The 27,576-nt window shown below is 38.0% G+C and overlaps 1 protein-coding gene across 1 annotated transcript; it reads left to right on the top strand.

Annotated features, from left to right (window-relative positions):
• Positions 1–232: 232 nt before the first annotated feature.
• LOC124160214 (probable ATP-dependent RNA helicase DDX47) lies at positions 233–26,367 on the top strand. The gene is made up of 10 exons (XM_046536021.1): positions 233–445; positions 523–616; positions 720–884; positions 1,274–1,440; positions 2,916–2,981; positions 9,873–10,046; positions 10,170–10,393; positions 20,326–20,458; positions 25,909–26,037; positions 26,162–26,367. Exons 1-10 carry the CDS (start codon positions 395–397, stop codon positions 26,315–26,317), a joined length of 1,359 nt encoding a protein of 452 aa, XP_046391977.1. The 5' UTR covers positions 233–394; the 3' UTR covers positions 26,318–26,367.
• The last annotated feature ends 1,209 nt before the right edge of the window (positions 26,368–27,576 follow it).

The raw sequence follows: 27,576 nt of genomic DNA, 5'->3' as shown, positions 1-27,576 counted from the left end.
TACCACAAATAAGTGCCAAAGTTAAATAAACATGTTAGATTTTAGCTTAATCACGAAAAGAGAACTAATTTTGAAATAAATAGTGTATATTTCAGACGTTCGCCATTCATTCCCAAACGAATTTCGTTCTCAAAACAGCGCACCTATCGACAACAATTGGAACTTATTCATGCTGCTCGTCCTGCACCCTATCGCCAGCGTAGGCTACGATCGAACTTATCGAACATCTGACAACCGATTTCCGACACATTGCGCGAAAGCGTGCTCAGCATCTGGCATGGCAGATTATCGATAAACAAAGTTAACGTGTGAGGCATCTTTGATAGTGTTTATGCGGTAATATTCTTAACGTCAACCAGATTTGGTAGCATTTTAAATTGGTATTCGAAGTGAAATGGAAGAAACAGAATCATCTGATGACAAGAAGATATCCTTCAAGGATTTGGTAACTTTGAAATACACGGTTTAATATTGTGTTGATAACAATTTATATCAATGATTACTATAAAATTATTTCTTTAGGGTATTGTCGATGTATTATGTGACACATGCTCTCAGCTGAAATGGAAAGATCCCACGAAAATACAAATTGAAGCTATACCTGTTGCTCTAAAAGGTAATTTTCTCGTATTTTCGGTTTTTGTGTAATTTTTGTCTATTATTGTGGCCAATGCGGCTTAACAAATGCAGTGTTATAGAAAGAAAAAATGCATTTGCAGGTCGAGACATCATAGGTTTGGCTGAGACAGGCTCAGGAAAGACTGGAGCTTTTGCTATACCTATTCTGCAAGCCCTTCTGGAGGCGCCACAAAGATTTTTTGCCCTGGTTCTCACACCAACACGGGAATTGGCTTTTCAAATTTCAGAACAATTTGAGGCTCTAGGTATGGATACCCTGAACTAAGAGTTCAACGCTTCGGTTCCTCCAGTTTTGTAATCACTACTCAGTGTGTGTGTTCAGAGTTTTCTGATTTCTATTTTTCCATCGAAGAATGTGTATCAGGCTAGTGAAAGAGTTGAATGTTAGCAAAATATTGATTGAAGATTAAGACGTTTTGCGTGTATTTGTTCAAATTTAACTGCCAATGTGTTATTAAAACCAAACCATTGTACCTATGGCAGATCGATTAATTCTGTTTTTTTTTTTTTTGGGAGGGATTTTAAGTTTTATGAGTATGTATTAGCGTGTTGCCGTCCAATCTTTTTATTATTATCATGGTTTTGTGGCATTTGATATCATGGTCCTGAATTAATGTTTATTTTTTAATTTTAGGGTCGAGTATTGGAGTCAAATGCGTTGTGCTTGTTGGTGGTGTGGATATGGTTACTCAGGCCTTAACACTGGCTCGTAAACCTCATATCATAATAGCTACTCCAGGACGCCTTGTTGATCATCTTGAAAACACAAAGGGCTTCAACCTGAGAGCTCTCAAGTTTTTGGTACAAGCTTTTCACTTTATTTTTGATACATTTTTGGGGATTTACAAATTTGAGTTGCTAATACATTTTGTTATGTGTTATAGCATGGAAGCCTCATTTACTTATAACCAGGGATGGCAATTGAAACGAAATGGAAGCCAAAACTTGTAAAATTTTAATATGCAATTTCATTCCTGGGAGCGAAATGTAGAAATGAAACAAAAAAGAAATTAAACTCAGGGTTGAAACGAAATCTGAGTTAAAAATACTTTGGGTTGAAACTAAACAAAACACATTGTGTTTCACACTGGAGGGACCACGTGCTTCACCTTGGAACAGTTAAGTTGCAACTCACACACCAAGTATGAAAAATTTATTAAATGAAGTGGAGGTTTGGCCTACCATCATTGGATGCAAGGGGCACTCATATTTAACCATGAATGGTGGATGAAAACTGGACATTTTTAACCTCAGTGTTTTAAACTCTCTAAATTTTGTTGGGAAATGGGTTGAAACTATTCCCTCTTATCCCCCTCCACTTAACTTCTGGGAGCGAAACTTAACTATGAGCAGCCGAGTTTTGATTTACTTTTGTTCCCGGGAGTGAAGTTTTGTCTTGGGTGGAAACTAAACTCCTTGTTGATTTTAATTTAATGTGGGAGTGAAACTAAACATAGGCCTCACATTTTCATTTCAGGTCCTCCAGGTGGAAATAAAACATTTTCATTTTGTTTCAGTTGCCATCCCTTCTTATAATTTGAGCACAGAAAGCACCATGGGGTAGCTTGAAGTATTCTCATTGGTGAACCATAATAACATCCATGCCTCAATCCATCAAAACTTCGATTTTTTCAAAGCTTGCCTGTGCAGTTTTACTATCTAGTCTATTTCTTTATTTGTTTTATCCTTATTTGTGAGATTACTTGACATTTGTAAGTTATAAGAGTCTAAATATAAGTGTTCTCCGCCATACCATCCCTTGAAAAGATCATATTTTCTATTCTCCATATCATTTGGAATGCTCTTGTTATTTTTTTCTTGTCTAATGCTCTTTAAGTTGTTGTTTGCTTTTAGTTTAGGTTGGCAGGTTACTGGACTATCTTTTAAGTTATTTGAATGTTCTCTCTATCTCAATACTGTTGAACTTCATAGCATGCATTCAGCTGCAGTTATCTCATTGATCAGTCATTCTGTAAATCACACCATGATCATCATGCAGCATGAGAATTCCAAATTCCTCATGTATTTTCTTCCTTCCGTATCACTCATGATCAGTAGTGATTGAATGCCTTCTTTTCTCACTGAAGTAGCTACTGATCAATGCCATGACATTGATTTACCATGTTCCATGATGTTATACAGCTCATCTGCTCAGTGATGAGAAGCGATGCCTCACTGTGGCTGAATGCACCCTTTAGTATTGTCCAAACGTTTGAATATACTGTTGCAAATTTTGTCCATCAATATTGACATGACTGTCATCCTTTCATTTTAAGGTGATGGATGAAGCAGATCGTATTCTGAACATGGATTTTGAGCAGGAAGTGGACAAAATTCTCAAGGTATACATTTATGATGCTCTTTATTTTTAATTGGATATTTCCAGAATGTTGGGAGTACAGTAGAGTTGAATAAACCCACCGAAGTCTCATAATTGTTCATATTTACAGTTTTTCTTTCATGTCTGTGTTAGTTAGGTTAGTTTAACAGGTAAAGAGTCTTTATCAGGCACAATCTAGTTGCGTATCAACCTACATATTTATAGAAAAAAAGGGAGGATTTTCAATTTTATAAAATATTAATTCCCCTGGCCAGTTTTGGTGATTTTATTTCTGTTCTTATAGTTTTTAATCATCGAATAAACCTGTAGAAACATAACTAGACAGAGCCAATATATTTGGTGGAAGTTTTGGGATAATTTTGCGAGTACATCATTCCGACAATATCAGTTCTGTTGCGTTTTCGAATGTTTAAGCAGTGCGTCAGTCAGTTGGGAAAATTGACTGAAAGGTTTACTGAAATATGGCATGATTCGGTGGTCGAAGATATTTCTCGCAAAGATATTTCTCTCCGTTGGGAATGTAGCCAGCTTTTGTCTTTAACATTGCACCGTTCATGGGCAGTCCTGCAGACCTTTGTTGACAAAACCACTTGCATATTCCAGATTCCATTTGCAGGTGTTCCTAGTTTGATCTGCTGCACAAATTTTATCTTCGTTATTTAATAATATGAATGACATAGATGATTAAACACCAAACCACCTCCTGATATCAGCCTTTGAAGTCCGGCTACTTTTGCTTTCACCTATCATTTTAATTTTGGTTTTAAGGTCCAAAGATTTACGTTTCCTGGACATGATGCACTCGCACAAAGCACCTGACACTACTATCCCCCTGAGACTAAGTAAACTGACCCACCCCTGACCCACACCCCAACTCTCCGTTGCTGATTGACTGGGTGCATCCAGTCAACGGGATGGTAGAAGTTTTTCAATTGCTCTCTTCTGCTGAATGCTGAGGCCCCATCAGCTCTCTGCCTTGGATCATCACCAAAGGTTGCATTGAGTTCACCTCTCTGTAGTCTGATAGTTTTTTGGAGACCGAATTCAATTATATAAATATTTTACTTCATGTACAAAATCTTCAGTTCCACCGACAAAAATAACCCTGGGCAGTTTACATACCTACAATAAAGGCACTGTTTGGGAATGGATTTGTGAGGACCCATATGCTGCATCACAAAATTCGGAGCTGTACAATAGGGCGGATCGCAAAAATCGATTTTTTTCAAATCCATCTGGCCCAATGAAAAAAAGTTGTGGGACCGATCAAAAATAAGGCCTGAAAAATTTGAGACCTGTACGTGAACCCCTGACCCTCGCTCAAATGCAATTTAGGGGGTGAGGGTCAAAATTCGAAAAATATAATATTTTATGGTCATTTCATTTAGATTTTGCCGAGTTACTGCCCTCTTAGGGCAAAAATTACGTGCATTTTGACGTATCTGCCACCGTTTAGCCACAAAATGCCTAATTTGAGTCCGCGTCCGCGAAGAAAATATTCCAACGCCCACGCAGCGTCGCGGATACCAGAGCCGCAGGCCGATCCCTTCCCCTCCACGCTCGCTTCTCCCCCTCCCACGCCTCTAACACAGCAAAATTCATCCCGCGCATGCTGCTAGGAGGTTGTTTATCTTTCATAATATAAATCAGAAGATGGTAGACGGTAAAAAACGATGCGTAGTGAGACGACTTGTCCCTTATTTGGCGCCTCGTCGGCGTTAAACAAATCGATGTTACCAACCTTTAGAGAAGTGATGAAATAATTTTAGACCTGCGCGCGCAGGAAAGGAGACTACGGTCTATGAAGACGCCTCTCGAGTGGCTATGAAGGTTTGGGAACTTAGGTTATGCACTTCTATTCCGGTATTGTCCGACATCTGTGACTAAATGGATGAATAAGGGTGAAGGCCGCCGGCGTACCCTCCCCGCTCTCCTCTCGAACGCCTCAGATGCAGAAAAATTCACACCAAGTGCGTCTTTCTTCGTTAGTTTTACTAATATTTGATTTATCAGCATCGTCCAGTGAGGAACAATCACGAAGGAATTATTCAATTACCTGCTTTCCAGTCTGTATTTCTTATGTTATTGTCATTCCTTGTCTTTTGCTGCTGTCAACAAAGTTTTGGTAAATTCTTTCGCGAATCTCTCGTCCGTATGTATAATAAAAGGAATATTGAAATTTAAATTTGAACTTTCATCAATTGATTTTTAAATTCCACAGCGCTAAGCTCGGATATAGCCGAAGGAACCGGAGTCTCTCTCCAATATATCATCAGCGGGTAGTACTTTACGTCGATATTAAAATCCAGCAATTAAAAAATATCTCGGATTGGTCGCCAAACGCATCCTTGCGGAAACGCATATTGGGTCCCTAGATTACCCTCCCAACGTTTATGTCGCAAAGCCAAGTCAACATAGTGCAATTAGCAAATAGACCACTGTAAGGGATGAAATACAATTTGATGCTTTCCCGGCGAATGATGTGGGTAAACTCTTTTTGTGGTTCAACAAAATTTATTTCTTAGGATGAGCCCCAAGTCGGAGCTTGAAATGTTGGCCATTATGGAAAAATTAACCCGGTGGGAATCCCGAGAAGAGTCTACCCACACTGCAAGGGTTGTTGGAATTATGCTTATAGCAAAGGGACGATGCCTCCTTTTTGGGCGGTATTCGCTTGGTACCATCATAATCAAATCCTTTTTAATTATGTGTATCTAATTTTCACTCGGAAAGGAATCGATAATCGCAGATTTTATAACTTTTGCTAATCCTCCGACGGGGGAGGCAAACCTCCAAAAGTGGGACCCTGTTTCTTCAACTAACACCACACATTCCCCTATAAACTTGTATTGATAAATCCTCTTCCCTTTTTTCATCAGACAAGAGTATAGTCTTTTATTCCAATAAATGAGACCCTTTGATGACACCTCTCTTTTCTTATTCACAGTAATTAGCATCTTTTTCTGTCTACGTAAGTAATTCCGGTACACTAGCTTTGATATATCTTACGAAGTTATGACTTTTGCGTCAGCTAAAGTTGCGGGAACGATCATTGCTGTTGCTTGGTTCTTGCATATACCTCTATCACAGTTGGCAGACGCATTTTCCCCGAAGAAGTTCCAATTTGAGGTTATAGTCCTTAATGCTTATTTCATGAGGAAAGTAGAGATACAAATCGGCTAATTTCTCGCCATATTAATTTTCTTCGGATGAATTGATGAAGAAAACTTTTGATACTATTTTCCCGTGCAAGAATTGACGATGATGACTCAACGCTCGCCTACGATTCCCTTTTTTCCTAAGTTGTCGAATTTCTTTAGGGTTCAATCCAGCAGCCATCATCTTTCTTTTCGTCAGATTGTCTCTCAAAATAATTCTCATTGGGGGAACCTTGCGCTCCTCCATGCACTTACACGCAAAAATATCGCATAATTTAAAATGTTCCTTTAAAATTTTTTGAGTCTTATACTTCAATAAAACCCTACTTTTAGCCTATTAGTGGTATTAGATTTTCCGTAAGTTTTAGTACTTCCTGTGGTACCGATAAATCTATTTAGTCACATTCATAATGGAAGAGAAGCGCGTCGCCATAGTTCGCACACCTTCATAGCCACTCGAGAGGGGTCTTCATAGACCGTAGTCTCCTTTCCTGCGTGCGCAGGTCTAAAATTATTTCATCACTTCTCTAAAAGTTGGTAACATCGATTTGTTTAACGCCGACGAGGCGCCAAATAAGGGACAAGTCGTCTCACTACGCATCGTTTTTACCGTCTACCATCTTCTGATTTATATTATGAAAGATAAACGACCTCCTAGCAGCATGCGCGGGATGAATTTTGCTGTGTTAGAGGCGTGGGAGGGGGAGAAGCGAGCGTGGAGGGGAAGGGATCGGCCTGCGGCTCTGGTATCCACGACGCTGCGTGGGCGTTGGAATATTTTCTTCGCGGACGCGGACTCAAATTAGGCATTTTGTGGCTAAACGGTGGCAGATACGTCAAAATGCACATAAGTTTTGCCCTAAGAGGGCAGTAACTCGGCAAAATCCAGATGAAATGACCATAAAATATTATATTTTTCGAATTTTGACCCTCACCCCCTAAATTGCATTTGAGCGAGGGTCAGGGGTTCACGTACAGGTCTCAAATTTTTCAGGCCTTATTTTTGATCGGTCCCACAACTTTTTTTCATTGGGCCAGATGGATTTGAAAAAAATCGATTTTTGCGATCCGCCCTACTGTACAATGACTATCACTTTCTAAAACACAATTCTCGTAAAATGCTGTACTCGCTATACCGGGCTTTCACTGCATTATCTTTACTTAGATCCAATGTCATATTGTTTGGGAAATTTTCTGCATCACCTAAAGATGTATTACAGTTGAGGACCACAAATCTGGAATCCAGAAACCTGGAAAACCAGAAATTTTGGGACGACCATTCTGGGACAAGTAGGAAGTTAGCACAGGCTATGAACACACGCTAACAACTGAGGCAGGAACACATAGGGATCTCAAATATCGAGCACAAGAGCCTTAACGCATTTATAAATTGATTAACAAAATATAGAAGCATTTGCGCAGATTTACTGTCCAACTCAGAAAGGCATTGATAGATATTGCAACATGTGCTAAGGAATGCCATCGACAAAAGCTATTGAGCATGAAGAAAAAGATGTATCTATTGTTCGTTCTCATCCAGTATCAAGTACATATAATGTATGCCGCGGAAGCTACGGTCGTGATTTGACGACTCATTTGGCAAGTTTTTTGCCTCCTTCAATGTAGTGTACTGGAATCCATCTATGGCGACGAATGTTCTTCTAGGGGTTGTGCGACAGACCATCCACGCATTCCCATCTGCTCCCTTTACACAGCTAAGAGGATTGAGACTGTATATATGCTATCCATCGGTTGCATACCATATGAAGCAATCAACTTTGCGTGACATGTTCAGTAAAAATAGCATGTCTGCTGACCTAAGTGATGAATCTGGGGCCTATTGCTCAAAATCCAAATAATTTTTTGAATTATAAGAGTATTAAATCACTTACTACTTTTTCTCTAATCATTTTAAAGCAAAGATATATGTATTAAATTGAAATACTGCTAGGTTTATGGAAATTAATGCTAAAATCCCTTTCAAGTGTATTATCTGAATTATGGTTTTATTGCATTAAAATTTTAAAAAAACAATCTACCACTTTTTCCGCATGCTTAAGACCAGAAATCCAGAAACCCTTCCCAAGCTTTCCGGATTTGAGGGCCTCAACTGTACATTAGGGCGGATCGGAAAAATCGATTTTTTTCAAATCCACCTGGCCCAATGAAAAAAAGTTGTGGGAGCGATCAAAAATAAGGCCTGAAAAATTTGAGACCTCTAGATGAACCCCTGACCCTCGCTCAAATGCAATTTAGGGGAGAAGGGTCAACATTCGAAAAATGTAATATTTCATGGTCATTTCCAATAGATCTTGCCGAGTTTCTGCTCTTTGGGGCAGAAATTTTGTGCATTTTGACGCATCTGCCACTGTTTAGTCACAAAATCCCTAATTTTACTCCAAGTCCAGGAAGAAAATATTCCAACGCCCACGCAGCGTCATGGATACAAGAGCAGCAGCCCAATCCCGTCCCCTCCCCGCTCGCTTCTCCCCCTCCCGCGCCTTGAATACAGCAAATTTCATCCTGCGTGTGCTGCTAAAAAATAAAATTTTTAAAAGAACTTGCAAAAATTGAATGGAAACAAAAATATGTACTACTCCCTTTCATGATAGCTCAATTCATTTATAAAGTTTCTTTCATTGCTAATGGTTAGCTAATTCAACGTTAGGTAGCACTAAAAAGATGTCATCCTGCTCACCATAGTAAATTGTTCATTATGTGATTTATGATTGATGAGTGTAACTACAGTAAGTAGTTATTTGTAGTGGAGGTATGCAATTGGATTTCACTTAGACCAGTAATTGCAATTCACTAAAGGAATTTGGTACATATGTGGAAGGGGAGGATAAGTTATGGTTAAGAGAAAATATTTTTCATTTGGCCATTTCTTTGTTGGTTTAAAATTGGTAATGTTAAAGTTGTTGCCTACTTTTTGTGAGCTGTTGACATCATGAGAGTTCTGGTTCATTTAGTCATTCTGGAAGGGCCTGTCATTAATGGAAGGAATCACACCCAAGACTAAATACATAGCAACAAGAAACTACACACGACTCATTTACAAGGCCAAGGAGTAGGTGAAAAGCGGTGATTGGTTGGTTAGAGTATGTGAATCCTATGTGCAAATTGGTTAAGGCTGTAAATTTTTTTTGGAATGGCAGTAGTAGTAGTAGTAGTCTTGTGATTTAGGGTGCGTTAACAGCTAGGTCATTTCATACCTGCAGTGGAGGTATAGTAATGGTTGAAGAAATTACATGCCAGTAGAAATAACTGTTTAAACTACAAAAAATCATTCTTATATCTAAATTTCATCCTTGGGCATCAAATGTGTGCATAATAATCAAGGAGATATTCATATTAATAAAATACTTAAAACGTTTTTTTATTTTTATTTCATCTAAATAATGTTAGCTTGTTAACAGCCATAAATCTGTAGCAAAAAGTAGCAAATTTAATGCTTTCAATAGTTGTTAATAATGTTCGTTTTTGGAATAGCTCAGAAATAGGTGATAAATTGGAAAATACTTATGGGTTTCTTTATTAGTCAAACACTACCACTTGTAGCAATAATAAAAAAAGTCATTTCTTTATTTAATAATTCCTCTAATCTTCTTTTTTTTAAGTATTTACATAAATTTTTAGTCTCTTCCCTTTGCAAATATTTATGTATTGCCATTTTAATCATAGTATACATGTTAGTGTCTCTACATAATATTCTACAATGAAAATCATTTCAGTGTATTCCAAGGGAGGGACGTCGAACACTTCTATTTTCAGCAACAATGACTCAAAAAGTGCGGAAATTGGAACGTGCATCATTGAAGGATCCTGTGCGTGTAGAAGTTTCATCCAGATTCCAGACTGTGGAAAAACTTCTTCAGTATTACATATTCATTCCAGTGAAATTCAAGGTTTGTCATTTTATGGTATTTAGTTAAAAACTGGATGGCTTTTTACTTTTTCATATCCCATCACAAACTTTTGTGAGAGATATATTCAATGTAAAGTTTGTCCATTATTTTTTTATTTTTTAGGATGTTTATTTGGTGCACTTGATAAATGAAATGGAAGGCAATTCAATGATGATATTCTGTGCCACGTGTCAACAAACTTTGCGTGTATCATTGTTACTTCGTTCTCTTGGAATACTCGCCTTGCCCTTGCATGGACAGATGCAGCAGAACAAACGTCTTGCTGCATTAGCAAAATTTAGAGCCAAGAGCCGATCTATTCTTGTATCAACAGATGTAGCCAGTCGGTGAGTGCATTTTTTTCTTTTGTTCTGTACATAATCATTGAGGATGATTGTGTGTAAAAGAGGTGAATAATTGGTTTTCATATTGGTATGATAGAGTGCATATGCATATGGAGTAAAATAATGAATTGACTTTTCTTTTAGCAAGTAATGAATGGTTATATGCAAAAGCAACTTTAATGATTCTGATATTCTTCTCTTTAACCCATTTATGGCCAAAGTTGCAAAAACGCAACATTATTGAGAAATACAAAAAAATTATATCAATTGCATTTTGCTCCTATAGAATTCGCTTTTTTCTATAAAAGTAAGTTTGAACAGATTTTTAGTCAGTTAATAGGGACATTTCATAAGTATTTCGATATTCAAAAAAATACTCAAAATGTGTCAATTATCAAGTGAACTGCAATATAAATATGTTTTCCGAAGAGTGACTATTCGCTTTATTAAGTTTTTTATTCGTCCATATTGTAAAGGTTCAAACCGCGAGAGCCGCCCGCTCGCCTCCCGTTCGATATCTCCCCGTACATGTGATTGTTAACTCTCCCCTCCCCCAAAATAGAAAATTGCCCCTACGGAGACTTACCGTATCCGGGCTTAAGATCAAGTTCCCCAATTGTTCGTGCCTGCACGCACACTCACTTACAACAGGATCTAAGGAAATCGTGGCAATAGCAAAACAAATAACTTCAATGATATCCCTTTTACAATTGATTTTAATAATTGAACTACCATAGGTTCCAAAATTTACACTGACACTAAAGCATTCCCAACACACACAATAAATCCCCGTTCCAAAATCCATCGGCGTCACCTCCAACATGAAATATTCACCTTCGGCTTCTCCTTCCAAAATATGACAATAGCACTTTCTCAATGATTATAAAAAAATTGATGTTTCCAACAACAAAATGTACCCACGCTCTTTAGCGAATAAGCAACGTAAAAATAGTGACATCAAACTTACAAAAAGAACTTTCCGTGCAAAGCAATTATAAATTGGGCGTTACTGTTCAAATGGCCACCCGTTTTGAACTCGGGCTCAATGATCCGCCAAGTGACACTAACATTCAGAAAGTATGCTCAAACTTCACCACGTGCCGCACTTAAGTCTTGCAGGGCCGTGACTAAAACCAGCCAACAGTAAATTCACTAGGGCCTTATTGTGGGGAGCACACTTGGGACTTTCAAAGGGGGGAACCATCTGGACACCAAAGGATCTATTCGGGCTTTGGTAATTTCCAAGCTTACTTCCTTTATCCGATGTTCTCGCCACCCCTGAAGAGCTGTCCGCGTATCGGCCTCCACCACGTGCCGTAGCTTAGCTGCTGCTGCTTGTCACCGCACGCCACTATGACTTATCTTTGTGTCACCGTAAGAGAGAGAGAGCTATCCTTCTCGTCTCTCTCTTTTATAAACTCTGCACTACCCACAATCACCTCGGGTGCACCTCAACGCCCTCTTTTTTCCCCGGCCGTAAGGCGGGTTTTCAAACGTATTCCGGGAGAGAACCACTGCGTCGCCTCTCCCGGAAATCCACTCTCACACCATGTCACATCCATAAAAAAAAATATACTACAATGGAAAAACAAAATAAACCCTTTACATAAATTCAGGATGGAACTCCGTGAAAAAAATGCTAAAAATGTGAGTGTGCGCGCAGACGTAACCCCCCCCAGCCGCGATGTTTTATATGATGCGTCGGGCCGGCTCCGGTCCGTACCGCTACAATATGAACGTCAAAATTTCAATAAATAGATGTTACAACTTAAATTTCATGAAGAAGTCAGCATTAAGTGAAAATCGGATCGGAAACATAATGTTGCGTTTTCGCAACTTTGGCCAAATCCGGTATCTATAGGCAGTAATGCAACCTGCATTACCATACATTCCCGTCGCGTAGGATTATGCCAGGAGTATTTCAAAGTTTTTAATTTGTCATTGACTTTACTATTTCAGATTGAATTACTACAATTAATGACTATTTATGAAATACATGAACGCATTTTGGGTGAAATGGAACACAAAACTTTGTATGTACATTCATTTCGAATTAGTCCTTCCTTACTTCACGAATCAACGATATCACCGACTTCCACAGCAAGATATTGGTCAAAAAAATGATAAGGCGTGGATTTGGTTTGGAAATCATAGATCCAGACCATGTTTAGATTAATAAAATATAATCTACACACTTCCGACAATTCCTATCTGGAGAAAAATGACAGATTTGTAAATTGTGACCTCTATATAACGACTTGAATTAACAATTATTACAATTCGGAATATTTGCACATCACTCGTCAAATGATGAGCAAATGGTACATTACTTTGGTCACCACAATGCAAAAATGTTCTATTAAAAACAACCCTTTTAGGTTTCCCTGTAAACTTAGGTGCTTATGTTATTCAGACGCCTTTAGGGTTCAACCGGGCAATGGAAAATGACTTAGATCGAAAGTTAGGCTTGGAAGTAAGTGTTATTATGGAATTTCTCAAGGTTATCCCTGAACCCTCTAACCATCGTATGTTTTTAGTTAAATTATTTTCATCATGCAGACTATTCATTGCTTTGCAAAAGGATTTTTTTTGTCACTGGAGCCATCCGTGAAAATAGAACGGAGGAGTGTGTGATAGAATATAGTAAAACCATAGGCGTAAAACCGAGAATAACAAGAAAACAAGCATTTGATGAAGCTGTAGGTCTTAGTATTGTTTGATGGAATGATAACTTGGTTGTAACTATAGTTAGCAATACAAGTTCTGCACTCCCATTGGGCACAAGGAAATGTTTCAGCAGAAAAAGAAAATGCTATTCCACAGCCTCGAGTTATTGGAGAGTACAGTAAATACATGGGAGGGGTGGACCTACTTGATGCTGAAAATGCAAATTACTGCACAAGAATTAAGGGAAAAAAAGGTCCTAGTTTATCAACTTACTGGACAGCGTATGCGCTGACTCCTGGAAACTGTATATGGTGCAACCTCGATTAAAAGAGACCCCACGGTGCTCAAATAAACACTAGCTATAGCGAATTGTCTCTTTAACGGAGGTGGAGCAAATAATAGTCAATATACCTATTGGGAACAGTTATACAGGAACAGGAGTGGTGCGGCGACAGATGACTTTATATCCAATAAACATAAGCATAAATCCAGACGAAAGGCGATGTTTTTTTGCATCACTAAATTTCCTTACTTAAGCAATGACTAACTATTTAAACAAAGTATGAGCGCCGTACAGAATAAAAGTCACGCAAAGAATTGCTTTGTTAATCATTATATCAATGCACAACTGACGAAGCCATTTTTCTATGTTATTAATTAATGCATTTACGTGATCATTTTATTATTTTGGTATTTTCCATTGAAAATTCAAAAAAATAACTGATATAACTTTATTGCGGTTATTTATTGTCTCAAATGCTTCCATTTGAGTATGTTTATTTGTTCCTCTACAATAAGCGGCAATTAAGTGAAATAACGTATTGCATTTGTTTCTGCAGACGAAACAGTGGAAGGTTGTATAACCGATCCTGCCTCGGATGACTTTTTCTGTCATATAATGCAATGTCTTCATTATCTATGGCATAAAGTTATCTAAGCATGCAAAATAATGTGACTAAAATTGCCGTTGTCAAAAAAAGTTCCTTTTTGAGTGTTACGCTCGCGACGTATTTGAAAATAAATATTTGAGTTTACCATGGGTTTGCTATAAAAATGCTTTGATTTAAAAATGGTAATATTAGAAAAGATATTCACGTGATATTATTTAACGAAAATATATAATGCAGATATTATGTTGATGAATAATAATATGAATTTATTGATTTAACATTCTCAATAATGACTGAGAAACATGAAAAGGAATGCATATTTTTTTAAATTAAATAAACTAAAAGCGCAGTATCACCCCTTCCCATATGCCATTTGTGGCGGTGCCGAATGCATACGACATGGCGCCAATCGAGTGTCAGTTGTTCTGTGAGTTCTTCCAGTGGCCACCAGGCTCGGCCGCCCGGGTGACGGAAGAGAGCGCCAGAACAACTTTGACCACTGACGGGAATAGTTCACCCTTGTGAATAGTGCATTATGATCCTGACTATTACTTGTAACCGCAGCAGAGAATAAATACGTCCATCTGGACAATTCACGCTGAGTATCATTGTAACGTACATCCTGCACCATCTCTAAGGCGCAATACCTACCTCTAGAAGCATAATTGCAAGATATACCTCGTACTGCAAGGGTTTTGTCGGGGAGTAGGTTGTAAAAGAGTTCCATTTCGTCTATGTTATATCACGCAGGTAATACACCTTAAGATACTTAGGATTGGAGTAGTTTCTTACACGACTTTGGGTTTACACCACAGGCATCACCATCAATTATGACGGGATGTTATGCTTTGGTGCTTTGAATTAGTATAACCAACCTTCCGAACTCTTGAAGTTCTCGATTCGCTATCTATCCTTGAAATACTCTGCTTTAGGCTAAGGCATAGCCCCTTTCTCAGAAGTTCCCGCAGATTGAAGTGGGCAAAACCACCTGAACAAAGCTCCTTCTAACTCTTCATGGTCTGCATTCTTTGGGCGCTTTTGTTTTTTTATTGAGATGAGCGAATAGGAAGATAAATTATTTATGCCACTCTCATATCATTTTATTATTTTTATTTTCTTGCTTAGACGTGTTTGGTGCTTTTTGGCCATGGTGTCTGCCATCAAATGCTTTCTATTCACGGACATGCGGGTATGCTGCCGACTGCTTTCTGAAGGTGGAGGAACAAAAGAAGATCAAGCATTCGCAAATGTTAACGCCAGAATATTTTCACCAAAATGAACTTCTTATTAATCGAATGACAGTTTACTGCATGAATTTGAGGCTGAGCACTCCATGTTAACTTCATTTCTAACAAATCGCAAGAAATTACTGAGATTTGGGACTTTTGGTGAAGGTTTTCCGGCGATTGAAACTCTCGCTATGGCGAGTGCCGACACCAAAAGGGCCTAGTAACAATGAATTTTTTTTACATGCTTATAATAGGGTCAATTGACGGTGCCTGGGCTATCTCTCGTAATGGCGGCGGTCTAGCAATAGCTCTTACTCGCTTTAACCAGGTTCCACTGTAGATTATGCAACCGAATTAAACGTCATTGGTAGACTTCAAAGCGTATCTAGTAGGGATGCATCTAAAAAGTGAAATGAATCAGTCAATAGATGACGTCCCCCGATGCCATTCACGTCCATAAACATAGAAAAAGGTAGGATGTTGATTAGTGAAGTATGAAAGGACGAATTTGGCCATGCAGCTAAAAAAAGTGAGACCAGAAGAAGTTGCCGATGCGACAGTGTAAAAGCCAAACTATGTATATATAAATGTGCAAAATGTTGTGTTTCATTGCATCCAAAATGCTTTCATGTACCTCATGAATAGACGTAAATTGTAGTAATTCAATCTGCAATAGTAAAATAAATGTCAATTAAAAACTTTAAAATACATGCTCTTCCGAAAAAGTATTTGCTTTGACTCATTTCTTTCAAACCGTAAGGCATCTCTATTTTATAATATTTTCAAGTATTTATTTACTTGGCCAGTAATGGGTTAATCACTTGAGAAGCTAAGATTTCATTGAAAGTTTTAATTTCTTATTTTCGTTTTAAACACACTACCACTTCGTTTGAAGGTGCAATGTGTCTTTGTGGTTCATCATAATGACCATGATGATGCTAATTCAGACTTTTGTTTTTTTATATTGACAAAAAGCTTTTTTCTTTCAGTGTTTCCAACTATGTTTGTTTTTTTATTATTTTTGGCTAGTCATATGTATAAAAACAGTCTCGTCAAGTCATCCAAGGCAGAAGTTTTTGTGTGAATTTGACAGATACTGCAATGATTGATTTGTAATTTTTTCTTTAATTATTTTTCTTTTCTTCATTTTGATATTTTTCAAAGCAGTCAAAGACACTATGGTTTAAAAAGACTTGAAGTTAATATTTATTGTAAAACGAGTGAATGTATGAAAATAGTACAATAAAAACTCTCGATTGTACTAAGCAGGATATTACAAAATTTTCCATAATGCAAAGTGAAATTGTGGTTCCGGCGAAAAGCCTATGATAAATACATGGCACTATTCGATAATACTATGTCTTGAAAGTACGAAATGTTTTGAAATTATGAATATGGGCTAGGTCCCCTGGAGCCATTAGAATTCGTTTATACAAGCTATGGCAAAAAATTTGTAAACAAAACTAGTTAAGCATAAGTAGCTAAAATATCCACGCTTCTGTCTGCAGTCTATCAAAAGTGTGAAATCGTAAATGATAGCGCAACTTTGTAGGGAAAGGGTTAACCTAAAAACTTACGGTGGTATCGAGCGGGGAGTAGGAGTTCCGTAAACATATCGTGGCTGACACAAAACCTCTATTTACATGCCGGCTCGTATAATCAATCATCAACAATGCTTCGTAGTTTAGCGTGTGAAGGAGGTCGCGTGGGGTATCGTAAATGATGGGTCATTCCATGTCAGTTCATCCAGGCATGAAACCCACCGACTTGGATTTTAGATGAAACTGACTCGGATTTTAGAGGATGTTTAAATATTTTCACACGCTTATGTACTAGATTTATGTCATGAGCATTTGCTCAGACATAGAAAACAGTTAACAAAAGCATTTCATCACACTTGAAGGAAGATCCAACACTGACTACCAGAGTCGTGAAAAGGGATTTTTTTGCTAAAAATTTTTTTAACAACAAAGCAAGCAAAAAGCCATGAATTTTATTTTTACAGGTGGTGGATCATACCTTAAGGAATATTAGAAAAAATAATTTAGCTTTATTCACATATTGCCTTAGGTCAAAATTGGATGTTTTATAGAACCATGTTTTTGACGCAAAATTTTCTAAAATCTTATGAAACATCTGAGTTTAGAGAATTTTCAATATCCCCTAGGATATTTTTCAATTAGTATTTGGAATCCTCATGACTTCTGTAATACACCTCCAAATTTTCATTAAGATTGGATGCAAATTACAGCTGCGGCAAATTATTTCCCTCAGGAGATACCAGGGCCTCTGGAGACCGGATTAAAACTGCGGTTTCACCCAAACTTCAGATGGTTGTGAAAAAAAACTAGTAGAGATAGCCAAGAAATATTTTACACTGTTTCATTCTTACATGGAAGGATGAAATTTGCGAAGTTTCATCTATAATCCGAGTCGGTGGGTGTCATGCCTGAATGAACTGACATGGAATGACCTAGTGCAACTTCGGAAGGAAAGGGTTCACCTAAAAACTTACAGTGTGAAACGAGGGGAAGTGAGAGTTCTGTAAAAATATTGTGGCTGACACAATTGTCCCCTATTTACATGCCTACTGGTAACCTTCGTGTCGACAATATGTACTTCGTAACTTAACATGCGAAGAAGGTCACTTGAGATATTTCTTATATACCTACTTAAACCCTACGTAAATGAATCATACCAAGAAAATGTTACCAGTTCATAAAATGTATGGATAAATAAATATATAAATAGTATGGATATTACTGATGATATAATACTTTATACACGAGACCATATTGAGGGCGAAATGGCTCCGCTATTGGAAATTTGAAAGGGGAATGATGATTATGTGCATTAAGTTTTTGCGTTAGCACCTTGCTATTTATCCATGAGGGTGACGGCATCTGGCTGTCATTTGTCCAGGAAGCACTGAATCGTACAGAATGGGCTTGAACTAAATTCATGAGAGAATGTGCAAAAGGCTTCAGTCTGTGCCTAGGGAGTGTCTAAGCAACAAACAGTAGAGAAGAAGCATTGTCCGGGACTAGACGTGATAGCAGTGACAATGAAGATGAAAGTGAGGAGGAGAATCTTAAATATTGGGCTCTTCCACCACATTATTTTGCATACTGCTTGTAATGACTGGGCACTTCCAACTCCAACCATTGTTTCTTCTTCATGCCAATACTTTCTTCTAGCACTCGTCCCCATTCCGAGAGATCTTTCTTTCCTGAACTTTTGTCCTGAACTATCTCCTACCACCTTTTGCTGATCTTCCTGACTCCCAACTTACGCATCCTAAATCTTCCTGTCCTTGATTTCCCCCTCCTTCCCCCGATGATGAAGCTTAAGTGCGTCATAAAAAAACACGGCCCCCAAATGCAAGCATAACCATTTAGGTCCTGAGCGTGTAATATTAGTGTTTTTGAAAAATAATTTGAAAGCTGATGAAAAACAATTTTATTCACTGAAAATATTAAAATGTGTATGACAGTAAAAATAGCATACCTTTGATTGTATGGACCCAGAAGAAACTGGAATAATTACTTTGAAATTCTTCGTCACAGACCAGCGACAAAATAAGGGTTTTTCACCCCGGCAGTGGCTTAGTAAGCACGACCCCTGTCACATGTACCACAGTGTGGACTTGTGATGTCAACATCTTGTTCGGTAAAACCCATCCCGAAGTTCGTTCTGAGAAAATGGCTTGGAGGTGTAACTGGCAAACACATCTGACCAGCAATCGGGAGATCCGGGTTCGAATCCCGGCTAAGTCAAATATTTTTTCATGGCGAACTTCATGCATTGGTGTATTGAAGTATTTGGGGTGCTTTTAAATTCATATCTGTTGCAGTAATCACGTAAGATTAACCTGGAATTTTGTAAAATTTCCATGGAAAACCTAAATTATGCATGAATATTTTTGCTTTGATTGGCTGGACACCCTGGAATAGGGTTGTGGAGATAAAAATTTAGCTGCAGCCCACCAACCTGGAGTTAATGCCCACTGGTAATCATAGTAGGGAAGAAGTAGATGAGATGTGTGGAGGTAGTGAGTTCAACACAGGTCTGTGACAAGAATTTCAAAGTAATTATATATGCTAAAAATAGCATACTAAACGTTCGTTTTTCTACCGCATTACTTCTTTGTTGAACTCACTACCTCCACATATTGACCCATTTCCATTGAAATCCTTCATAAGACTTTCCCTATCGTATCTGTCTGCAAAGTAGGCTGTACCTGCAGATTCTTGTTGTCCTTTTGTTTTTGTAAATGTAATTATTGTTTTCTACTTGTTCTATTGCTTATCATCAATTATTGATTACGGCTGGAAACCAAGAGAGTGAGGGAGGCTTGTTGTTAATGGAAAATACAATATGAGGAAATAGTAAGGTTTCAGAAGGAAGGAGGAGTAGGCATGCAGTATGTCAAGATTCAGTCTCTATTGGTGGCAGAAGAGGGCAAGAATGCTCTCAGAGGGTAAAATGTCAAACATTAAGGACTGATGCTAACCCAGTGAGATGATGTTAAGAATAGGTGGTAGGGGAATGTGGAGGATCTGTATTACAGAAGTTACAGGCCAGAAACATAGATCATGGAGGAAGATAATGTTGGGCCAGGGGTTTTAGACACGGAAAATGAGAGAGTCCTCTGTGATATGAAGGACAATGTCCTTTGTGAGCTGCTGAAGAATCTAGGTAAGGATGGTAAAAAAAGGTTTTTAGAACTAGTACACAGGATCTATGAGGAGGGGTCTTGGCTGGAGGATTTTGTTCAAAATCCGTAACTAAAAAAGAAGAATGTTGAAGAAAGCTGTAGAATGCAGAAACTGTGGGGCTATTTGCCTTATATAACACATGGCAAAAGTGGCACTGAAGATTTTAAACAGAGGAGGATATGAGTTTTTTTGTTTCAGAGAAGAATATTCAACTCTGGATGTAACTCAGCAGTAATTAGGTACCTAGTGAATAAGGGGAGTTGGGAATAGAGGTGGGCATCTGGGACGTCACCTGAAGCATTTTTCTGGAGTAAATTGAAACCCAATAGTAGTCCCCATTTTCCATCCTTTGTAATTGATCCTGTGTGTCTTGTGTCTAAGATGTTGTGAATGTTGGAAAAATAAACACCATGTCTTTTTCTTCTCTCTAGAGGCTTGGATATTCCTCATGTGGATGTTGTTTTGAATTTTGATGTCCCAACGCATAGTAAGGACTATGTGCATAGAGTTGGGAGAACAGCTCGTGCTGGCAGATCAGGGAAGGCAATTACATTTGTGACTCAGGTATGTTTAGATTGTTCTAAAGCCCATCGAGGAGACAATATTAAAAAAAATTTCCGTAAATAATTTGCTTTGGATATTGGCATTAATAAATTTTTAATTGCTATCTTTCAGTATTCACTTGTCTATGTTATTCTTATGTATCACTGAATAAATAATTGCATCTAAAGCTGCAAAATTTAGCAAATATTATTTGTTTTATGGAATGAAAGACTAATAATTTAGTATTAAGAATATACAGGAGACTCCCAATTATCCGGCTGCGGTTTATCTGTGTTGTGGATTATCCGTGCACGAGTTCACGGTCCTTGGAAGTTTTCTTCGATCTTTTTAATAAAAATAAAGTCTGACATAAAAGCACCAATATATTTGCATATTTAAATAGAATGCTACACTGGGCTAATTATTTCCACAAGAATTGCCTTCCAATAGTGGAATTATTTTATCTACTTGCTGACAAGATATGTTTCAAGTTTACTTGGACGTCTGCTCTAGCATTGTAGACGATGATCAGCGGCGGGTAAAAATTCTTGATTAATTTTAGACGATTTTTAATGGTTAAACAATTCCAAATTAAGATAAATGTTACCTATGATCTTTGATTGTATATTTCATATCGTAAATGTGCAATTATTGTCACGGCATCACATGTGGTCGAATAAGGTCCAAGGGAACGGAGATTTCGTCGCACTCGGGCGTGTTTACGCCGTTACCAGTCAAGGCCAAACTAGAGAGGAAGGGAATAGTAGAAGTGGGGGAAGGGGAAGTAGAGATAGCATAAGTCATAGCCAGGCACTCGCCTGCGTAGACAATTTGCCGAAAGTCCTGGTTTCCTTTAACCTCTACTGCGCAATGGTGTAATTGTGTGCCTGTTGCCTTCACGGGAGTTCTATGTGCCTCTTTTCCAAACATCGCGGTTTGTAATCGGGCTCAGTGATTACGGATCCGCGTCCCTTAGCAGTTACATCCCGGGCAACTTGTGAGAGACGCGACTACTCGGCATGGTGCCTGTCAGTGTAGTTTCCAACGTCGCGCAGTGGTTTCGAAGCATTCGTGCCAACCACCTTTCTGAATACATGACCTTGCGATCACGGGTGCATGGTTTTTCGGAAATAAGGTATTACTTGTAGCAGTAGGAATAAGAGTACAATCACGCTATCGCCGCAAAAAAGATCGCGGTCAGGAAGAGAAAGCCCTTAATGATTCCGGAAAGCAATCAAAAATTATAGACAATGTGCGTAAGTAATAATAGATTGTTTGATTTACGTCAATTATGAAAATTACAAGATATTAAAGTAAAGTTTGGATTATGCGTGTTTTCCGATTATTCGTGTCATCTCTCCCCATCGTTATTCTGGATAATTGGGAGTGTACTGTATAAATATACTGATAAACCACGCAAAATGCAGAAGTTAAGATAAATATTGCTGAATTTGTCAATTGTGAAGTTAAATGTCATACCGCGTGTTATGTGCACTGGAATTATACTTGAAATTTTTTATGTATGAAATGGTAATGTGGCTTCATGAGGAGGGCAAAAATGCCAAGTGCTCCTGCTTGGAGAGGAGCAATAGATGGAGCCATGAGGAGTAGAGCTTTGGCTTCCCTTACATGTTTCTTACAGTTTGAACCGTCAGGATTGACTCTGGCCTTCACCAAGCCAGAGCGTCAATTCCCTTCATGCCTTTTGCTCTATAGGTCTCTCATGTGATCCCCTTCAAAGCTTGTAGTGGAATGGTTGAGATTCAAAACCCTCTGCTGCAAATCTGCTTTCTGCTTATTACGTAATTATCGGTGGAAAAAAATTCCCTGTGATTGCAAAATACTATGTTTTTTATCAATAATTTGTTGTAGAGGGGCAATATTCATGTTTTTGGCCTAAGTGCAGACTTGGTTATAGGGAGTTTTTGTAATTAGTGAGGTTGGTTATGGGTGGTTTTTTTGTGTGCATTGTCCAGGGACCTGGCCATTAACTTCAAAATAGGGAGGTTTTCTTAAAATATTACTGTTTGGAGGTTTGTTGTATAGTTGATTAACTGTAATTGTGTCACTTAACTACAGGAAAATTTGTGCATGCACTTTTGTAATGGTACCCTAACATTCTACCAAATTTGAACTGAGTCGATGAGGAATGCTTTTTGGTCCTTCCTTGTAAGTCTTGAGTCCAACTGTTTGCAGGAGTTAAAGCTGCTCCAAAAAAATGAAGTGGGGGATCATCAAAAATGCCTCATTACAGGTCACATTGCATATCCAACTCGTCAAAACAGTGGAATCATTGGCAATTGGCATTGACTTCTCATCTTTAACTTTCAGTTTCATATTGAATATTTAGTTTTTTTCAACCCATTCTGAAACGAACTTAAAAGCATTATAGGAAAGTTGTTAATAATTTTCTGCTGGTATTTTAGTTCTCTTCTAAAACACCAAGGTGCAAGTATTGTCCAAAACGAGGAATTTAATACATATAGGCACTGATGGATGTACTTCTCCAATACATGGCATGCTTCATTTGCACATTAAGGAAGTACAGTGGAACCTCGTTAAAGCGAGTACGGGCTATAGCGACACCCCCTCTATTACGAGAGATAGCCTATGCACCGTCAATTGACCCTATAATAAGCGTGTTAAAGAATTCGTTTTTACGAGACCCTTTCGGTGTTGGCTCTCGACATAGCGAGGGTTTTACCGCCGGATGACTTTCATCAAGACTCCTTAACCTCTGTAATAGAGTATGTGCACATTTTTGGGAAGTGATCTTAAAAAAGAATTTACACCTCAATTAGGCTAAATTCCGAGTCTGAGAATAGAGAGGTACTTTTTAAGCGAGATATTAATTATTAAAATTTGCAAAATTAATGATGCGCTGAAACACCAGTCGGCCATATTCTCAAAGCTGTGACGTCATTTTGTTCGACGTGTTCTCAGGCATTCCTTATTCTTTAGGGTGAGCCCCTCTACAGCGTATACTGAGTTTGGAAAGAAGCCATGGAATGCCTTATGAACTAGATTTAAAGTGTGTACATGCCATCATCTACATCTTTTAATCCATTTGTTTCTCGGTTACGCTGACGACAAGACTCTATCAACTTTTCTACCTCGAACTACCTAATCGTATTTCTTACTCCTCGGTTCTCGCACTTGCGTTCGTTTGCCGATTTATAGTGACATTAAAATTAAGAGACACTTAAACAGTGATGATCCTTGAAATAGTACGACTTAAATTCGTGAAAACTAAGTCACTAATTAGTAACTAACTTAGTAACTGTACCCGTACTACTAACTAAAAAACGGAAAATTAATTTTCGATAAAAAGTGATAGTTTGGGTATTCAAAAATGTTTGTAATTTAATTCCAAACACAGTGATGCTAATATTTTCCAAATCGGATGTGAAATAAGCTCATTATTACGTATCACAAGTCGGGACTACTTTTTGGAAATGCACCGCGCGCAGGGATTCCTCGCTTAATGGATAGTCATAACAAGACACTTGTACCTTGAAAACCAATAAACTTATGCTGTGAAGAAATATAAAATGAACCAATTATTAAATTGTGCTAACAAATGCTTCAAGAAGCATATTGAAACCGAATGAATGAAAAGTAATCGTCTGATCTAACTATCAAACATATGATTTCCAGCCCGAGAGATTTCCGTCATTCATCCGGACCAAGTTTTCAATAACCAACTTTTAGATATACCTCACAAATGCTATTCATAAACCTCAACCAAGCAAATGTACATCTGACTGACATATCTATGTTAGCGAACTGAAAATAACTTGTAGAAACATTGAGATAATCCGATCTCTGATTTCGAATACATTAATTCTACGAAAGAACAAATACGTCGACTAAAAGAGCGTTTTTTTTAAAGAAATTAAGATCAGATTACTGCTTAAACTGGACCAAAATGTAACTTCAGTTATTTGTGCTTACGTTTAAAACCTTAAATAGCCCAGAAGAAGAAGAACCCAGCTCAGTAACGGCAATTTAATAATTAACTATGGATATTCATCCAGTCACCACGGGCCATAACTGAATATGAAAAATTATTTTTCGTGAGTCAGTAGGTTAAATAATAATAGAATAGAAAATAGTTAAATAGATAGATTAAATTATGATCGGTATTTGAAATGACAATAATACAAATATCGATAGTTATCTACCTACCGGCACTTTTACTTCCGTAAACCTTCGAATCGTGCTAACAAACTTTTGGCCAATTACCTACTGTAAACAATCTCACTTAATTCACTTATGTTAGACCTAATTTCCGATGAGGTTTCCCGTCCATTTCTCTTTATTATGAATGAGACAAGACAACATAAAAGCTCCAGTTCAACATTAAAACTTCGTGCCGAGGCATGTAGGTATAGTCCAACATAATCAGCACGGTCAATCATTGACGCATCCACCTTCGGGATATTATTTGAAGAAACCCTCACGAAACCTGATTCCATGATAAGCACTTAAACGTATTTCCCTTTACACAGATCAGATCCACCAACTTTTTCCAATGCACACGTAGTTTATTGAATCATAAACACGATCATAACACGATAAACACCTTGCACGCTGATGAGATAGACCAGAATGACGTCACATACCGAGGAGCCAATAGATGAGCGTTTTCGTCTACCTAATATCGTTGCGAAAACAATGCATATTAAATAGCAATTATTAAACAAACTAAGCAACAATTAATGCTGTTAATCGAAAGTAATGATATTTACGATACACTTTATCGAATAAACTGCATTTCAATCGTATTCCTCTCGAGTGCACATACTCTATTGCTAGCGATCTGTTAGAAATGAAGTTAATGGAGTGCTCAGTCTCAAATTTATGCGGTAAACTGTCGTTCGATAAATATAATGATGACGAAACACTGCTTTGCATGATTTTTATTCAGTGCGGCGCTTATAAATTGTTTGAATAGTTAGTCGTTATTTGAGTAAGGAAATTTAGTGATGCAAAAAAACATCGCCTTTCGTCTGGATTTATGCTTACGTTTATCGGATAGATGTTTATCTATCGCCGCACCACTCCTGTTCCTGTATATCTGTTCGCAACAGGTATATTGGCTATTATTTGCTCCACCTCCGGTAAAGCGACAATTCGCTATAGCGAGTGTTTATTAGTGCACCGTGGGGTGTCGTTATATCGAGGTTTCACTGTATATTTTGGCAATTCTGTGGTATCTTGCATTAATATAATTATCCTAGTAGTGAGAGAAATATCTTACAACACGAAATCACCATTCAGAAGGATTCTGCCTGTTCTGCATGATATCATACCAGTCATGGCCTTAGGGTACTAGTAAGGATGCTCCTGAACATGACAACAGTATTATTCCACATAGTAAAGAGGATATTATATCAGTTTCACATCTTTATTAGTAATTCATTAGTTAGGTTGTTGTTAATGATGTGATGTTTTTATTTTGTTTTCAGTACGATGTAGAAGTTTATCAAAGAATTGAGCAATTGCTTGGGAAACAATTGCCTTTGTATCCAACTCAAGAATCTGAAGTTATGATTCTTCAGGAGAGGGTTGCAGAAGCCCAAAGAATGGCAAAAATGGTATGTCTTGCATTTACTTTGACTTCAATGGTTGGAAAAGAAAATGTTTTATCAGTGATTTGTAATAAATTTTTATAGTGCTTATGTGTTTACTCTTTCATAGACACTTTCTTTTTAATTTTAGGAAATGAAGGATGAAGAAGAAAGGAGAAGAGGTAAAGGCAGGAAAAGAGGTGGTGATGAAGATGATGTTGAAGATGCAGTTGGGGGAAAGTTAATAAATCCAAAACGAATGAAAGTAATGAAAAAGAAGAAATTTACTGGAAAAAGAAGAAAATAAAATAATCCATTACTTGTATCATATGTGAATAAAACTATGTTGTGCAGTAATATGCTCCTAACAAATTTTCCTCTCTTGTCTAGCTTTCGGATTAGGGTGTTTTAGTTCAGGTGCTGGTGAACATCATCCTCAAATTTTATTACTGATGTTAAAATACCAATAATACCTTCACAGTTCTCATCTTACTTTTATATGTCCATGAAACTTATCAAAAGGGGACCATCTTGGTCAAAGAAGAACATCGGTATAACCTTTCCTGCCCGGTAATGCAGTGTGGTGCTCCAGTCCGTGCATCATCCACTACCCACACCCATCCATCCCTGAAACACTTGTGTCACGCCTTAACCCTTGTAAGACATGTTCGCATAACACTGGTGACAGTTGTCAATGAATGTCTGTACCACCTACACCTTTGGCTGTCAGGAAATGAACAACACCTCTTTGCTTTTCTTTTGACTCTCCATGTCACTGTTTGCAATGCGACAGACAGAGTTGGATGATTGATACATGCTGATGCTAGCTTTGTACAGCCACATGACATGCACACGTACCCTCTTGCAACAGGCTGTGCACTCCCACTCTCTGGTAGGACCCACATTTTGTTGCACTCAACACAATATTACCATCCTGCCAGTGGTTTGCACATTACAGGCTTCGGTTCGTTTCTTTTTGAACGCCCATAATATTACTTATGATGGTGAACCCAAACTTTTCATAGTGGCCTGATTCATTTCAAAGGAAAATGTCCTCTTTGTCTATGATGTATGTCATACATCGGGCAGACTGGGAGAGCTGTGGCTGAGCATACTCTGTGTGAACCTGGACACGACATAAATTGGGAAGAAACAAAAGTCATCACCAGAGAATCCCGATATTTTCCGAGAATCATCTGAGAGGCGATTGAAATATCCTCATAATTTCAATCGAGAGGATAGCTACCAACTCCACAGTACGTGGAAGAGACTCTTCGGCCCATACCCCTATTTTATTGGCTGCAAGGCGACCAATCAAGGAGAACTTCTTATATAACGGCAGCCAAAACACTGAATAAGCACTTCAACCTGAAGACGCCTGCTGAAATGCAGGAGAAACTGTTGTCTCCAACACAACCACGATGCGGTGAAACCTGAGAAATGCAACGTACATTACCAGTGCACCACGGAAGCCAACTTCTGTTCCCATTACCTTCTGTTGACGTTAACAACTTATTTGAATATAATCAACAGATTTAGGCATTACTTGGTGGAACGATGAGATAT

The sequence above is a fragment of the Ischnura elegans genome, chromosome 1 (genome assembly GCF_921293095.1).
Source record: "Ischnura elegans chromosome 1, ioIscEleg1.1, whole genome shotgun sequence".
In the NCBI taxonomy this organism is placed as follows: Eukaryota; Metazoa; Arthropoda; class Insecta; order Odonata; family Coenagrionidae; genus Ischnura; species Ischnura elegans.
The sequence above is the reverse complement of the archived record's forward strand: the minus strand, read 5'-3'. Positions and strand labels throughout refer to the sequence as shown.

Bases quoted from the DNA above. Each gene is read 5' to 3' on its own strand.
- LOC124160214 (XM_046536021.1), top strand. From the start codon at position 395: ATGGAAGAAACAGAATCATCTGATGACAAGAAGATATCCTTCAAGGAT. The intron at 10,047-10,169 runs GTTTGTCATTTT...TTTATTTTTTAG, and splicing joins TCATTCCAGTGAAATTCAAG to GATGTTTATTTGGTGCACTT. The intron at 26,038-26,161 runs GTATGTCTTGCA...TTTTAATTTTAG, and splicing joins CCCAAAGAATGGCAAAAATG to GAAATGAAGGATGAAGAAGA.